Genomic DNA, 17027 nt, shown 5'->3' with positions numbered 1-17027 from the left:
TGAGCAAAGTGCAAACCCACCTCTGGGATAGGGACATCACTGAAAGGAATCACATTGCATAAGCACCAAGAAGTAAATACAAATAATATTATCGATAATTTGTAAAATAACATAATATAACGTTTTTAGATTTTATAGTACACACACCAACACAACGTTTCTCGGATAAACACGACTAAATATTTCTTCAAAGTTCATTAATAAAAGTTCTGAAGGAAAGAAAGAAAACCAACACTGGGCAAAGTATGTACTTGAGGGTTACAAGTACATGAAAAGAGGCGTAAACATATTTTTTAATTAAGGAGAATGAAAAGATAAACATTGGGTAGAATAGGAGCACCCGGGTTCAACAACACCAACAAAAGCATATCCTACAAGGATTTAGATCCTTTGAAATTAGGTGGCTGTAAATTGAATCTGAGAAGAATTAGCGACAGAGAGAATGGGTGGATCAGAAGTAGACCCCATATACACGACCATTTCTTGGGGACTTCCACTTTTGTTATATTTTAGCTTCAGAAGATTCAAATTCAAACTTAAAAGAGCCATTTAAGACTGGAAGCTGTAATTAAGATTATCAAATTATATCAGGCAACCATGGATAAATATTGATATATTAAATACAATGAAACAAAAGCATCCAGTAAGATCTAGAAGCACCCAAGATATATTATGTTAAACAACACAACCATCGTGTAGCATCATCATACATATCCATGGTAAAGCACAACATTATTCCTTATTAGAACAAGGCATCACTTCACTGAGCTCTCAGGACTTCAATTTCAAAATCCAAGACAGAATTTGGCATTATTCCCCACGCAGGAAAACCTTGAGGACCATAACCGTAGTCAGGAGAGCACTGCAAAATATCATAAAAGCGAACATTAAGATCAGTTTTTTTTTTTGGGGGGGGGGGGCTGAATTAAGATCAGGTTTGTTTCAGATGCAGAATCTCAAAGGTGAGTCATAATCAAATTCAAAGCAAAAGGATGCAAATGGTCCTCATCGTATCAAGAAGTCAATTCTAGTTTGTGACAAGGGATGTTGACGGTCAGAAGAAGTTGAAGCATGCACACCATTAAATATACATCGTGGACAAAACAACAGATTTGAAAATAAGCCAGTTATATTCAAGATTTTAACCTGAAACTCAAACCAAATCACTGCAGGGATCAATGATCCACTGGGAGGATGCCTGGCCCCCTCTCTTTTCTTTTGTTAAATAAGCCAAAGAAGGAAAAAAGGTATCCACTCAAATAACAAACTCTTTTAAGACGAAGCAAGGGATACTTCCGGCTCATTTGAAGAAAAAACAACTGCACATAATACATATATGATATATTACCCGCAGACGAGCAACTTCGCCAACTTGCATACCACTCACACCTTCATCCCATCCTACATAAAATAAAGGTAAATGAATCAGATCACCACGTTTCAACAATTCTGCCTTCAAGACAAGGCATACACTAAATGCAGGGACCACTTATAAGAGAGTACATAAATATGTAAAAACTACAATGATAAGATGGACATGTTATCATTACATATATGCACTCATGAAAATTATGTGTAGGAATAAGACTAGAAATGTAGAGGTAAAGTCACCTTTTATAACAGAACCTTGGCCAATCTTAAACGTGAAAGGCTGCTGCCCAGGATCCTTTGTGCTTCACAAGAACAAGAAACATGTCAGGGCAATTTTTATAATGGGAAGGACTAAAGAAACCATGGTCCATGTGTTTCCCCAGTATTCTTTTCTCCCACCCCCCCCCCCAAAAAAAAAAACCTCTGAAACATGCTAAAACTAAAGTACTAGCAGCCTAACCTCCAAAATTTCTGAGAGAGGTCACCGTTTTTTCCTGCTCAGGGAATTTCATCAAATAAAAATTAGTGCATCAAGCAACAGGCAGATTTTTCACTACTTAAAGTCAAGGTCTACTACTTAAAGTCAAGGTGTTAGTAAAACACAACAAAAAACGATATGAAGACTGTTATTTATCAACTTCAACAAGGGAAAACACACAGGATTTAAATAAAACAGTTCAAGCATTATTCTGTTAGCAATAGGTATGTCCCCAGCTGCACCAGAGGTTGGAGTGTATGTAGTAATCTTCCATCGTGAAGATTTCAAACACGACAAAAAGCTAAGGACCCATCGAATAGTACAATGACATTTGACAAAAAATTTCATCAGTGAATCCTAAAACTGGCTATTCGAAAGCAAACATATTCAAGGACCCTGAAATATTGCCAAAGAAGGTAAGAATCATGATGTAATTTGATTTAACCATGTGCATCACCTACTAGGCAATTGGATCCCAAAGAAAACTGAGCTGTGTTCAATTCATAAAAAACTTGAACACACAAGAATACAAAAGCATGGACTCTATAGAGTTTCCGAGATCTATCAATGCTCATCCAAGCATTAAGTGAAGGGTAAAACCACAAAAAAAGTGATTAAAAAAAAAAAGCTGGTTATTAATATGCTGCGGGTAAGGGCGTAGATTCATTAAAGATTCTTGCGAAGTTCAGGGGACCATAGAATCATAGCAATATTACTTACTAATCCAATAAATTGGCAGACTTAATATATTTCTGTTTGCCCAATAACGGGGTTAGTCTATATCCTCTCACAATACGCACCCCATCTGTTCCCGCTGGACTTAAAACCTAGTATTCAAAACCTAACCACTAAGGTGTGAGCTTGGGGCAGTGCACTTGGTGTAATAAGCATGATTAATTTGATGGTCTGAAGAAAAAATTGACATTTTCCATGCAATCATTCAGAGAAACAGAAAGATTTTGACTTGGATAAATAGAGGAAACTTAGGGACATGAAAATAGCGACCATACAGAAAAATAATTTATTTAGTAACCCCTAAGATTAAGAAAGCTTCGTCCACTGCCTTTTCCAATACTTTCTCTCGGCAACCAAACATCTTTAAAGGGGGGGGGGAAAGAGTCTAAATAAGAAACCACAATCGTCGGAACAGGAACTCCATAGCGGCACAGAATTCTTTTCCATTCCTAGGAAACTCAGAGATAACGAAATACTAGTACTTTCTTCACTGGGCCAGAGAAATTCGAAAATTTTCTACTGCGTACCAGATTACGAAAACAAACCGAACGAAGAATCCAAGCTTAAAAATTAAAATGTTCAAAAAAGGCAGATAGGGTGAGAAGCTAACCATAACCAGTGCAGTGAACAGTGACGCTCTGGCCAGCTACTGGCTTGGGACCAGTTCCAGGCCTGAGGACTTGCTTCTCCACTCCCATCCCTCCTTTTCTTCGCTTTCCCTGCGATATCCGATTCCCTGTTTCTCTCGGCCGCGATCTTTTTTCCACTTCCCACCAACCCTCGGCCGGTGATGCCCCTCTATATAAACACACCAGTCGTCTCTTTTTTTTTTTTTTTGAGCCGAAATTTATAGGAAAAATGAAAAAAAAAATTGAAAATTTATAAATATTATTATTAACATTAAATAAAGTATTGTTACCAAATCTGATTAAGAATTTAGAAATTTTCAACCTTTTTTTTTGTCATTCTCCCAAATTTATATTATTTGCCAAGTACAAATAATATGACTTCAAAAATTAAAATCTAATGTGAAAATCTGTATGAAACGAAAGCGGTTATATACGTGCATAATTGCATTGCATCTGGGAGCATTAGATTTGAAAAGAGTGAGTTTTGTTTTATGCATACTAATACTTTTCCGTTGGTTGATGTAAGATTTAATTAATTAATTTGAATATATTAAACATGTTAATATGATAGTATTTTTTTAAAACACTTTTAATATTTTTCTTAATTCCCTCCCTCTCTTTTTTATTTGATTATTATTAGAAAAATATCAATAAGGTTAATTTAGAAAAAACTTATAAACATGTGTAATAGGTGTTACATATAAGATCAATATTAATTCCTCAATTAGATATTATATTAAGAACGGGAAGAGTACTATTTAATAATATTTGCTCAAAAAGATACTTTTTCATTAATAGTAATTATTTTATTAATTAAAAAATAGAAATAATATTTATTCAAAAATTTTTTTTGGCCCTTTCTTATAGTACTTACTATCATTTCATATTCGAGGATGCTATCTGTACAGATGAATTGAGTTAATTTGAATTGCGCTTAATTCTTTTATGGGAATATATGTTCGATTATTCTCATCATCAAAATTAATTTGAAAATAAGATTGTTTTTAGTTTTTTCCCCCCTATCGTAGCAAATAAAATTACAGCTCATCCTATGCCTAAAAATAAAATCTCAATATTATGTATTATAGTAATCAAACAATATGAAAAGCCATAATACTACCTCCTGTCCTTGATATAATACTCCTCCGGTCCTTATTATAAGACCCAATTTGACTTTTTATTTGGTCCTAATTATAAGACCCAATTCATTTTCTCTCTTATATTTATGCATTTTTTTCCAAGATAATCCTTCTAATAATGATAGTTTTAGCCAATATACTTAATTAGCAAGGATATTTTAGGAATAACAACACTTATTTATTATAAATAACCAACTTAACTTACTTCCTTAATCTCCTCAAATAAGTCAATTGGGTCTTATAATTAGGACCGGAGGAGTATTTCGTTTGACTTTTATTTTGGTCCTAAATATAAGACCTCAATCCACTTTGTCTCTCATATTTATATTTTTTTTTTCAAAATAGTCCTTCTAATAATAGCAGTTTTAATCCGTACAATTGATTGGTAAAGATATTTTAGTAAAGACAACATCTATTTATTATAAATAACTAACTTAACTTATTTTTTTAATCTCCTCAAATTAGTCAACTAACTCTTATAATTAGGACCGGAGGTAGTACATATTAACACAGGAAAAATTCGAAAGTAATTTTTAAATTAAAACACATGAATTAGTCAAACCATGCATATTTACCGTATTTAAAGTTGAACAAATTCTACTCAGAGGCATAGATATAGAGGTCGAGTATAAATCAAAAGAAACTGATTAACAGAGTGAAATACAAGAACACTTCAAATCTTATATTAGATAAAACTAGAAGCGTTCCTTCGAATAAAATACGAGTCAAATGCTCAAATAACACTTGGAATAATGTCACCAGAATCAGATAATTCACAAAGATCTCAGAAACACAAACCAGAAATCACTTGGGATTACCCCATCCACCGCCACCTGGAGTTAAAATCTGAATAATGTCTCCTGCTTGCAATTGCACTGTGTTCTTACCTCCAAGATAGATTTTCCTCTTATCTTTCCTGATAAGGAAATTGGCCCCACGAGCTCCATTTTTGCCCCCTTGAAGTCCTCTTGGAGCATGAACACGTCTCTCTGAAAGAATGCTCAATGTAACTGGACACTTGAACTCTAACTCTCTCACAATCCCATTACCTCCTTTGTGAAGTCCATCTCCTCCGCTATTCTTTCTGATTCCAAATTTATGCAGAACCACAGCGTACCTCTGCTCAAGAATCTCCAGATCAGTGATTTGAGTGTTGGTCATATGAACCTGAACGCCGCTGGTTCCATCCCAGGTTGGACCAGCCCCAGCACCACCTCCAATGGTTTCATAGTAACCAAATGTGTCATCACCAAAAGTGAGATTGCTCATGCAACCCTGTGAACAAGCACAGGCTTGAAATGCTGTTAGAATAACATCAGTTATTCTTTGAGATGTGAGAACATTGCCGGCTACTACTGCGGCTTTGTCACTGGGAGAGAGGAATGAACCTGCTGGGATGTGAATCTTCACTGGAGATAGACAACCTTGATTGAGAGGAATATCAACATCAACCAGACAACGAAGGCTATATATTACAGCTGCAGATGTCACTGCTTCTGGAACATTCCAATTACCATAGACTTCTTCACTTGTCCCACTAAAGTCAAAAATTGCTTCTCCTTTATCAGAATCTATGGTGAGTTTCAAGTGAATGACAGAGCCATCATCCATGTAGTCCTCTTCTTCAACTGTTATGATGTTTCCATTGCCCAGCCCAGCTGTCTGAGATTTAATTTTTGGGCCGATTGCCTTAAGCATTTCTCTCACAGCTTCTTCTGCATTGAGTTGAACATATTTCATGTAATCTTGAACAGTCTCCAAACCATACTGCTCAATCAACTCACCAATAAGGTTTATTCCTCTTTGGTTTGCAGCTATCTGTGCTCGGAGATCAGATAAATTATCTTCAATTCTACGAGTTCCGGGGATCTTACATGGTGCTTCATCTGCAGAGGGGAATTTGAGTAACTTGACAATTCCTTCTTCTTGAAAAGCTCCTTTTTCAACAAGTTTGAATGCTTTTATGGCAGCCCCTTCTTCCCATATGAATTTTGACAAAGGAGGCATGCTTCCAGGAGTAATACCACCAATCTCTGCATGATGTCCTCGATTTGCCACGAAGAATACAAGCTTGCCTCTATGAAAAACAGGCGTAATCACAGTCATATCAGGAAGATGGCTACCTCCCGCACTAGGATGGTTCGTTAGCAAAACATCTCCTTCATTCAAATTATCGCCCCAGTACTTAAGATGCCAACGAACAGTGGTAGACATAGCTCCCAAGTGTGCAGGAATATGAGGGGCATTGGCAACTAGCCCTCCATCAGGACCAAAGAGAGCGCAAGAGAAATCTAGTCTTTCCTTTATATTTGTAGATATAGAAGTTCTTTGTAAGGTTCTTCCCATCTGCTCAGCTATTCCCATAAATCTGTGACTGAAAATTGAAAGTTGTATAACATCTGCAACCTTGTCTGCCACTTTGACATTGCCTAAAGTAGAATCAATTTCAACTTTGATGTTGCCATATTTGGTGATTGTAGCTCTCCAGTTTGGTTCTACTATCACTGTGCTGTTTCCATTCATAATGATTGCTGGGCCGCGCATGACATGACCATATCCCAGATTGTCAAGTTTATAGAGAGGAGTCTTGTGCCAGCCCTGTCCAAAGAAAACCTGATAATGGCCTTCAACTTTAGGACTTCCAGAAGCAGGTCCTAAGGCCTGAGGCTTCAATATGTTGGTAAATCCTACACCATGGACTCTAATGTCAGAGATAAGGATATTCCTGTTCTGTAGATTAAATCCGTATTCTCGCTGAAACCTTTTTAAAAACTCAGAAGCATAGTCAATTGCCTTTCCATCTTCAATCGCTTGTTTAACCATGATTGAGGTGTCTGTGCCTTCATACCTTAAATTCAAATATGTCTCCGTCACAATGTTTTCTTCTGTGAATCCTTGCTGTTGCAACTTCTGTTTTACCTGATTTATTAACACAGATTCTCTGAGGGACACCTCCAGGAGAGACTCAAGGCCATATATAGCAGAATATGGCTCCTGTGCCTCTTCCACAACATTCGCCAATCCCATCCCATATGCACTTAAGATCCCACAGAACTTATGAATAAGGATCTCTTTCATGCCCAGTGCCCTAGCAATAGCACAAGCATGCTGAGGCCCAGCACCACCAAAGCAAGCAAGAGCATGGTTCCTTGTCTCGTAGCCTTTCATCTCAGTTAATTGCCGTATTGGACGGCACATGGTTTCATTGGCAACATCCACAAAACCTTGTGCAATTTCTTCAATAGTCATATCTTTTGCAGATGGATCTTGATTCTTTCTATATGAATTTATTTTCCTGGCAAGCTTCTGAAATTCTTCCCTGGTTGCATTGATGTCTAGAGGCTGATCTTCATTAGGACCAAAAATGCATGGAAAATAATCTGGGATAATATATCCTAAAATCAGGTTGGCATCAGTAACTGATAATTCACCGCCCTTTCTATAACACATCGGACCTGGGTGAGCACCAACTGATTCTGGCCCTACTCTGAAAGTTCCAAACAAGAACTTCAATTTAGAACCGCCACCAGCAGCAACAGTGTTTATGTCAAGTTGTGGTGCTTGTATTATGGCACCTGCAATCCTAGTTTCAAGGATTTGTTCATATTGTCCAGCATAGCGGCTAACATCTGTAGATGTACCACCCATATCAAAGCCTATCAAAGGCTTGTTTGTTTCAAGCCCAAAAAGCGTTTGAGAGTAACCAACAACTCCACCAGCAGGACCAGACAAAACTGCTTTATGCCCTGAAAATCGACTTTCTGGTGCAAGCCCTCCATCTGATTGCATAAACAGAACATTCACCTTTCCACAATTCTCATCAAATTTTGACATGAACCCAGACAAATAATCTTTAATAACTGGACTCAAATAGGCATCCACTGTAGCTGTTAGACCCCTAGGAACTGCTCGAATCATGGGAGTCAAAGCTGCTGATAATGAAACATGCTTGAAACCCAATTTTTCAGCCAGTTTACCCACAATCAATTCATGCTGTGGGTAAGTATATGAATGCATCAAAACAACAGCCAAACAATTGATCCCTTTCTCCAGCAAGGTTATCAGCAAAGGCTTCAGTGCTTCTTCATTGGGAGGCTTCACAATTCTGACAAGATCACCAGATATTCCCCTGACTAAATTTGAAGAAGAGCCTTCTCTTTCTTCCTGTTTATCATGAATAAGCTCAACTCTTTCATCTACCTCTATCACCTCCTCATAGAGATTTGTTGGTTTTGTTACAGTGAGGTCAAATATATTGGGACGAGCCTGGTTGCCAATGTAAAGCAAGTCACGAAATCCCTGAGTGACACACAATGCAATTCTTTCTCCTTTTCTCTCCAAAAGTGCATTTGTTGCTACTGTGGTGCCCATCCGAATCCACTCGATCTTGTCAGTTGGTATTTTTGAATTTCTAGGAATTACTTCTGCAGTATATTCTTCAAGAATTCTCCTAATTCCTTCCACTGGTGCATCATCATAGTTTTCAGGGTCAACTGACAAAAGTTTTAAAACCCGACCATTGGGCTGACCAGGAATTTCTGCATAGACATCTGTGAATGTACCACCTCTGTCAATGCAGAACCTTAACTTCCCTTCATTGCAACTTCCCATTTCTAGTCACTGTGCTTATATATCAGATATCAATTCAGAGAGAACACCCTGCAACAGAATTCGTTTCAATGATTCATCATTGAAGTTGTGCAAGAAATTCTAATGAAGAAGTCAATAAAACAAGCAATAAGCAGAAGTTTGGGGAAAAAAGGGGCAGCATTCAAATTTGTAAAAATGATACAGAATCACATTGCGAACAAATGAAAACTAGAATGGTTCAGTGAACTGGACAAAAATAAAATATACATCCTAGTTCAAAGTTCATGATCAATTAAGGCTATTGCCCACAGTTCCGCACGCCATTTGTGTATTAGAAAAGAAGCAGGCACCATGATATTTTTCTTTCTTCTTTTATGTGGTCATCATGAGAAAAAGAAACATATTTTAGATTAATGATCCATTTACTAACCAGATGCCTCATATATTAGATTTCTGGTTAAAATATTGTGACTTGTTCAATTACGATGAAACCAGATTCTTCTTGACTGGCAATTAAGCAAAAATTTGCGGAACCCAAAGATAGCTTTTAGTCTTGGTACAGTGGGGAACCACTTTTGCGGCCAGAGCACCAGTATAACTTCATTTAAAATGGTATATATGTCACAATATACTTAAAGATGGTCATATTTTCTTATCTCCGAATACAAATCACAGAAATTGGATTTTGTGATGAGCAAAAGAGTGGAAAGACAGATGGAGAGTGGAAATAAATTATACCATTCTACAAACAGTCTCCATGTAGAGCCAATTTTCTTTTAAAGAAAAAAAAAAAAAGAAAATTTGTTGAGAAATTATGTTGACATAATTATAGATTTCAGAGATCTAATTTATGTGTCTATACTGCTCCAGCAATACTTCTCAAGTTAAATTTGTGGAACTGAATCCTAGAGCACCTTGAAATCTCCAAAATACAGAGTTGCAAGACTTAAAATTTTAATTAATGCAGTTACAAGCAGAAACTTTTCTGCATATCCGTATCTCATCTCCATTTCTAATGTCATTTTAACTCCCTATCAGAACTGCCCATTGGGAATCACATAACACTCGCTTAAATCTCCAAAACTTAGATAAAGTTATTCAGGAGTTTGACGATAGTTGTTTCTACAAATAAATATATGAAGTGACCTTCTTGACAAGAGATGTGATGGTGAGATGTGAAAATACTCACGTTTTATGTTTTTTTACTTGAACCTTAAAGCAAATATGTGAACAACCGTCTCTGGATGTTTTTACATATGATTGTCAATTTAGTGTATTTTGCATAATTGGTAAAGAATTTCTTCCTGAGAGTCAGCCCAAACTGTATATGCTCAAAATGCATTTCACAAGATATCCAAACATAAGCTTAACTACTAACAAACATATAACCACAATATGAAACTTACAATTAAACATAGCGGATAAAGCAACAGCTCGATATTACTTAAGCAGCAACTCTATATCTGCATAATAGAGAAGCTGATAAGTTATCTTCTGATGAAGAAGCAAGAAGTGATGAGATTGGACTAAATAACTACTCGAAGTGCAACGAAATGACTAAGTAATCAAAAACCATTTGATGATTTAGAAGATGATAAAAATAATCACAAAGCAAGATCTTAGTTACCTTATCTAATGTAAGAACAGCTTCAAATTGCACCACCACAATAGTATATACTAGCATTTTGGATCACCAAGAGCATTTTTTTTCCAGATTAATAACATAGCAATGAAGTAAAATAGTGGTTTCATGAATTAAACAATCGCTGTACAAAGGAGTTCCCAGTTCCAGTGTCCCACCAAGCAGAGTGAATTGAAGCTTTGGATAGATATTAGTCTTTCATTGCATATGAGGCAGCTTCCGGAAGCAATTATTGCAAGGAAAATTAAAACTGCAGAAGAGGACATGATCGTTTTTGAAGTATTTGTGGGGTTGACGTGATGATTGTGGACTTATCATCTGTCGCTTTTTCAAAGATCATCTTGAATTTGATGAGTACCCCGTAAATGACTCCAAGTCATAATAATAAGTGACATAATTTTATGCATCTTAATTCTTAATCATCCATATCAGTATATCACATTAGAAAATAGTTTTATTTTTCAACTCCAATCTTTGTCCGAATCTTATCTTATCTTATCAAGTTTGAAGAGGGAGAGAGAGAAAGGAGAAGAAAATGAAAGAAGGGCACTCTGCAATTATTGGCACTCATTGAACTGGCACAAATTAAATATTCATCTTCTTTAATTGTGAGGGCCGAGCAAGTTCTCGTCTTTTAGCTTCCTTCCTTGGTAGCTTCTAGCTTGTGGCCTTTCTTTTTTCCTAGTAGCCTTATCTTACATCTTCTCTTTATTAAAATTTTATGACTACACTTTCTTAATTTTTTAAATCGGGCTCATTAAAACTTTTCTTCCCCTCCCCTCATACCAAACATAGGGTTAAGGTAAGTGCAGGTACACATATTGGCACAATCAATATAGTTTGACATAAAGAGTGCGGGTTTCTATGGTCTTTGCAAAGCATAAGTGGTATGAGTTTGATGGACATTAGTAAGAAATGAAATGAAAATTTTATATTGATCTTTGTTATATCATGTAGTAGTGTTCAAGGCTGACCCGTCCCAGTTGGCTCGTTTTGGTCCCGGTCTTATTGAGACAGAACGGGTCGGTCCTGAAATTTTTCAGAACGGGACAAATCGGGATGGGACAAAAAAAGGGACAGGGACGAGACGAGACGAGACATGGGACAGGATCGTCCCATCCTGGTCCCATCTCGGACCCTTTTATTTTTTTAAATTTTTTATCCTATTTATATAATATCATTTTTTTCATATTTTTTTTTTAAGATTTGAGGCTATTGTATGGAACTATAAATATATTTATTTAGAGCTTTTATATTTGTTGATGATTTGAGACTATTAATGATTAGAATTTTTAACAAGTTGTTATTGTGTTAAAAGCTTTTGTTTAGAGTTTTTAATGACTATGTATGTAATATTTTGAGCTTTTGTTTAAGAGTGCCCAAAGAAAACAAAAAAAATGTTTGTACAAGACCTAAGTCAAAAAAACTACAATTAGAAAAAAGAAATCAGATTTTATTAAAAAAATTTTAAAAAAATTTGGGACGTCCATGTCATGCCCCCTCCTGACCGGGACTGGGACAACAGCAGGACGGGACGGACACGGGACAGATTTTCTGTCCCGTTACTGTTCATCGGGATGGAACCAGGACGGGCTTGTCCAGGTCCCGATCCGTCCCGTGAACAGTCCTAATTATCATATTTGTTATATCTTTAAGGTAAATACTAACAAATGAATAGTTTAATGGCTAACTAATGCATTTTACATTTAGCTAAAAGCAAATCTTCTAAAAATAGAGTACTAAGTTTTGATTATTTTTTTCTTAGAGCTGTTACTATAAGTTTCAAACTAATATGATTGAGAATTACATAAGCATCTAAAAGGGCTTCATTGTGATAGGTTAATAACTTAACATGCATTCATATTACGCATGAGTCATAATAGTACTACCTCCGGTCTTAATTATAAGAGCCAGTTGACTAATTTGAAGAGATTACGAAAGTAAGTTGAGTTAGATATTTGTCCTAAATAGGTGTTGTTTTTCCTAAAATATTCTTACTAATCAAGTGTATTGACTAGAACTATTATTGTTAGAAGGGCTACTTTGGAAAAAAAAAGTATAAATATGAAAGACAAAGTGGATTGGGGTCTTATATTTAGGACTAAAATAAAAGTCAAACAGGATCTTATATTAAGGACTGGAGGTAGTAGTTTAGTGATATTTTTAAATTACTTATTAAAAGTCAGGAGCAAGCACTTAAAGTCCTTTCATGTTAGGCTGGTTGAGCAGCATGTTATTATTTAAATAATTGTATTGAAATCACGCAGCATAAAGTGGCTGTAGTTTAGTGGTAAGAATTCCACGTTGTGGCCGTGGAGACCTGGGCTCGAATCCCAGCAGCCACATTGCCTTTTGCATTTTGTTCTGTTTTTGGCCTCGGAGAAATTTCGAGGCCAACGACGACGTTTCTCGTCTGGTCAGCGGGCACTGCTACAAGCTTTGTGCGAGTCAATACATTCTCACAGTTCCAGCCTTCCAGATTCAGAGGGTCTGAGAGAAACCTCAAGACAAGCCTCAAGGTGACTTTTTGGGCGACCCCCAACTTGTTTCTCGCTTTCATATTTTTTATTCCCTTCTTTGGGTACTCTGTTTCCGTTCCCAATTCTTGGCATCGGTGCCAAACAGGAAAAAATTAGTTTTCCCTCGAATTTCCGTTCTGATTGGACGTTGTTTCATCTTCATTCATTTGAAAATTTTGTCATTTTCATGTTCAAGTTCAACGCATTTTTAAAGATCTAGTGATCTTGGAATTAAAATCAGTGCCATTGTTATCCAACGAGTTCATACCGAAAACTATCTTATTTTGGATCTGCCCAGTTGTGGATTTTGACATATGTGCAGCTCATTTACTATCCTGCGAGAGAAATTAATTTGTACTATCTCCCCTCGTTAATATAAGATCCTGTTTGATTTTTATTTTAGTCATAAATATAAGATCCCAATTCATTTTGTCTTTCATATTTATACTTTTTTTCCAAAGTAACCTTTCTAATAATGATAGTTTTAGTCAATATATTTAATTAGTAAGGATATTTTAGAAAAGATAACACCTATTTAGGACAAATAACTAACTCAACTTACTTCCTTAATTTGTTTAAATTAGTCAACTGGCTCTTATAATTAGGGCTGGAGGTAGTATTAAAGCTTTTGGCTAAGTATTGTAGGATTCTTTATGGTATTTAGTGAAGGAGGTGCCTATCTTGAAGGATTATTTATCATTTAAAGGGGATCTTGTATGGTTTGAATTGAGGTATTCAAATGTTTTCGGAGCTCATTGGGATGTTTGGTACTTTTTAATGGACTAATTATTTTTTCTGCTCTCCAGGAAGCAAAAGATGATTGACGATCAAGGCTTGGGTTTTATTGCCAATTATCTTGGCATTTTCATTTTTGCTTTGGTTATATTATACCATTTGGTCACAGCCGACCCCAAACATGAAGGCAGCTAGGCATTTTCATTTTTGTGATGCACTTTGATGCACTGAAATTTGAAGTTTGATTTGGTTTTGTTGACTGATCTGTTGCATCATTATGTATAACTTAATCACAATGGAATAGTAATGTCGTGACTTCTGCCAACATATTTTTCAGTTTTAGAGACATGCGCTATGTATGGCAGTAGTTTTCTTTTTCCCATTTATTAATCCATTTTGAGGACTAATTTTTCATCACTTGCAATCTTAGTTGATAAGGTGAATGTTTAGATCTATAAAGCATGGACTCTTCAGAAATGAGTCCTGTTTCTGTTGCCACGTATTGGACAGTTGTATTAGACACGATATGATGCTATGTGGCATTTGGAATTCCATGCGTATCCATGAAATATCCTAGTTCCTAGGTTAGACAGATTAGGAATGTAAAGTAATCATTCCCCTTCCTAATATGCTTATATATAATACTCATATTAGCTAAGACTGGGAATTATTAGAGCAGCTCTTCAATCAGAATGGACTTCAATATGTCTTTTTCAAAAAATGAGCCAACCTGATTATTAGCTAAGGATGAGAATGGCTTGTAGCAGTTGGGGTTGAATAGAACATCTAGAACCAACTGTTGATATTCATATGAAATAAGAGAAAGCTTGGTCTTTATAATTGGTTAGAGCACTTCAGAAAGTCACCCTTGATAGCATATGTATCACTTCACTCCATGTTACTATCTACCGATTTTTCCATGCATAAATCTGTTGGCACATCCACTCTGGAATAGGACATAAACATGAACTAGCGGTAAATATATGAGATGTCCATAACCAAGTACTGGAGATACTGTAAGTAAAGTAAGGCCGTGGCTGCAGTAAACAATTTGAGAGGGATTGTTTACTCTCCTACACATACCTGCCAGTTGCAACTGTAGGGTATACTATATAAGCACATTGAGGAATAGGAGGGAGGTACCCACTCAACCGCAGGGATTTTTTGTGGTAAGTGGGGGAGAAGGATGGAAGTTTGAGAATTGAAGGGATATTCGGAGTGGTAATTGGTGGGGGCAACCTGTACACTGGTCACGTAGGCACTGGCAAGAGAGGAGGAGTGTTTGGCGCTGGGAAGTTGCCCAAACCAGGCAATGGTGGTGCTGAAAATTTCCTATTGGCTTGAACCTTGCCAATGCAATGATGGAAAGCGAAACAACCAAATAGGCAGGTGCCATTTGAGTATGAAATCAAAGACTTGCAGGTCAAGTAGCCAAGTATTTAAGTAAAAGGGAAAGCCATAGGATTGGTGGTAGACTTTTGTTTTTCTCATAGGGCAACGTGGGGGATAATGGCTATGTTTTGGGAGCAGTTAGAAATGTACCTGAAGTCTATTTTCTTAGTTAACAGGATGGTTTAATGCTCTCCCCTGTCATCTTTTTATTCTCACATCGGTTAAGCAAATCGTAGGGTTGAACAATGTATTTTAGGTACGGGCTTGAATGCAAACCAAGTTCTTACTTCTATTTTCCATGAAAAATAATTGCATTTTTAACAGAGTTATTTGAATTTTAGATGAAATTAAATATGTGGCCGTGATCAGTTCTACTCAACCACGTCATGGAGTGATGAAATCACGTGTGCACTTCTACTCAAGCGTGAACGATTACATTCTGGATGTGATATCAAGCAACCCTTAGATTGGATATAGCTTTGATGGTAAGGGCGGAAGTTCTTAGACTTCCTACAACCAACAAGCTTTAAATGGGAAGTGGCAGTGTGATGAAACAGGGGAATGCTCAAACAGAACAATACTAACATCTTATATACAACATTGAGTCACACTCAATAATTCAATATCAATATTAAAGGTAATATCTCAACAGTATATATCAACAATCGGAAAATTAAGAAAGGGTTAGTCTTAAGTATATTAGGATTATGCAGGTGAGAGTAAACCTATGCTTCGGCCTAGTCGTACTTCTATTTCTGGGGTAGGATGATACCACACAGCTTGCCTTGGTGATATGCACAGCACGTGTAATCATCAGAATGCTAAGAGGAACTCACTGGCAAAGAATGCAAATAGTCTGATTATCTAAATGGATTAAAAAAAAAAAGATTTTTCCATCTGATTCTAAGTGGTTAATGGGCATCTTTTGGGGGTTTTCAGATCCCCTCAATTGAGCATTTTTCCCCACTCTAAATTGAGAGATATTAGCTGTTTGAACATGATCTAATGGTGTTAAGGGAGGAGTTACAAATTTATTTTCTTAAAAAACAATAGTCTTTAATTGTAATTTCTCCTTAACACCGTTAAATCACAATTTAATGGTTAATAACCGTCAACTGAGGTTCAGTTGAGATGTCCAAATCCATCTTTAGGTATATTCACGAGGAAATAAGGTGCTTTAGGGGACAAAACACATCAGAGGTGGGAGAACTTAATAGGAATTTGAAAAGCCGACGCATTTTAAATCCTCTAACATTCCATTTATGTACACTCAATTAATTTTTTTTTAATTCATCTCTTTCTTTCAATAGTACTACCTTCGATTCTAAATATAAGAGTCAGTTGACTAATTTGAATAGATTCAGAAAATAAGTTAAGTTAGTTATTTGTAATAAATATGTGTTGGTTTTCCTGAAATATCCTTACTAATTAAGTTTATTGATTAGAACTACTATTATTAGAAGAATTATCTTGAAAAAAATGAGAGAGACAAAGTAGATTGAAATCTTATATTTAGGATTAAAATAAAAATGAAACGAGGTTTTATATTAAGGACATGAGTTAGTGTATACTATTAGATTTTATATTTGGATCCGGAGGAGATAGTATAATATATATAAAAAATTAATAGATTAATTATTACATAAAGTTCAAATACACAACAGATCCTATTGGAAACTCCGAGGACTTGAAGTGTTCTTGAGCTGGGCTTCAATTGATGGCCAATCGTCCTAACCCGATCCATGTACCGCTGTACAAAAAATTGGACACGTCAACTTGGTCGTCAATATTCTATCC

General features: G+C 36.1%; 3 protein-coding genes and 1 non-coding gene across 6 annotated transcripts; 2 read left to right on the top strand and 2 right to left on the bottom strand.

Annotated features, from left to right (window-relative positions):
- Window positions 1-548: 548 nt before the first annotated feature.
- Window positions 549-3357, bottom strand: LOC114743161 (peptidyl-prolyl cis-trans isomerase FKBP12). Its single transcript, XM_028931361.1, has 5 exons — window positions 3195-3357; window positions 1832-1865; window positions 1612-1673; window positions 1349-1401; window positions 549-862 (listed from the first exon to the last, which is right to left on the bottom strand). The coding sequence occupies exons 1-5, from the start codon at window positions 3280-3282 to the stop codon at window positions 761-763; spliced, it is 339 nt and encodes a 112-aa protein (XP_028787194.1). The 5' UTR covers window positions 3283-3357; the 3' UTR covers window positions 549-760.
- Window positions 2985-14217, top strand: LOC114743171 (dolichyl-diphosphooligosaccharide--protein glycosyltransferase subunit 4A-like). Of its 2 annotated transcripts, XM_028931368.1 has the most exons (3): window positions 2985-2989; window positions 10974-10979; window positions 13903-14217. In XM_028931368.1, the coding sequence occupies exon 3, from the start codon at window positions 13920-13922 to the stop codon at window positions 14031-14033; it is 114 nt and encodes a 37-aa protein (XP_028787201.1). In that variant the 5' UTR covers window positions 2985-2989; window positions 10974-10979; window positions 13903-13919; the 3' UTR covers window positions 14034-14217. The 2 variants fall into 2 exon arrangements, with proteins under 2 accessions (XP_028787201.1, XP_028787206.1); XM_028931373.1 differs by lacking the exons at window positions 2985-2989; window positions 10974-10979 and adding an exon at window positions 12977-13103 and having other exon boundaries at window positions 13910-14217.
- Window positions 4905-10891, bottom strand: LOC114743147 (5-oxoprolinase-like). 2 transcript variants are annotated; one of them, XM_028931346.1, is made up of 3 exons: window positions 10570-10891; window positions 10349-10405; window positions 4905-9011 (listed from the first exon to the last, which is right to left on the bottom strand). In XM_028931346.1, the coding sequence occupies exon 3, from the start codon at window positions 8961-8963 to the stop codon at window positions 5157-5159; it is 3807 nt and encodes a 1268-aa protein (XP_028787179.1). In that variant the 5' UTR covers window positions 8964-9011; window positions 10349-10405; window positions 10570-10891; the 3' UTR covers window positions 4905-5156. The 2 variants fall into 2 exon arrangements, with proteins under 2 accessions (XP_028787179.1, XP_028787187.1); XM_028931354.1 differs by lacking the exon at window positions 10349-10405.
- TRNAH-GUG (transfer RNA histidin (anticodon GUG)) lies at window positions 12858-12929 on the top strand. The gene has a single exon. It is a non-coding gene; the product is annotated as a tRNA-His (tRNA).
- Window positions 14218-17027: the final 2810 nt, after the last annotated feature.

The sequence above is a fragment of the Neltuma alba genome, unplaced genomic scaffold, assembly GCF_004799145.2.
Source record: "Neltuma alba isolate B1F8T4 unplaced genomic scaffold, ASM479914v2 tig00000640_pilon, whole genome shotgun sequence".
NCBI lineage: Eukaryota > Viridiplantae > Streptophyta > Magnoliopsida > Fabales > Fabaceae > Neltuma > Neltuma alba.
Note: the sequence above shows the minus strand (reverse complement) of the source record. Positions and strands in the feature narration are given on the sequence as shown.

Excerpts from the sequence above, each read along its gene's own strand:
- LOC114743161 (XM_028931361.1), bottom strand. The coding sequence starts at position 3,282 with ATGGGAGTGGAGAAGCAAGTCCTCAGGCCTGGAACTGGTCCCAAGCCA. Across the intron at positions 1,866-3,194 it reads TGTTCACTGCACTGGTTATG|GAAAAAACGGTGACCTCTCT; the intron begins GTTAGCTTCTCA and ends TTCCCTGAGCAG. Across the intron at positions 1,402-1,611 it reads CCAAGGTTCTGTTATAAAAG|GATGGGATGAAGGTGTGAGT; the intron begins GTGACTTTACCT and ends TATTTTATGTAG.
- LOC114743147 (XM_028931346.1), bottom strand. The coding sequence starts at position 8,963 with ATGGGAAGTTGCAATGAAGGGAAGTTAAGGTTCTGCATTGACAGAGGT.
- LOC114743171 (XM_028931368.1), top strand. The coding sequence starts at position 13,920 with ATGATTGACGATCAAGGCTTGGGTTTTATTGCCAATTATCTTGGCATT.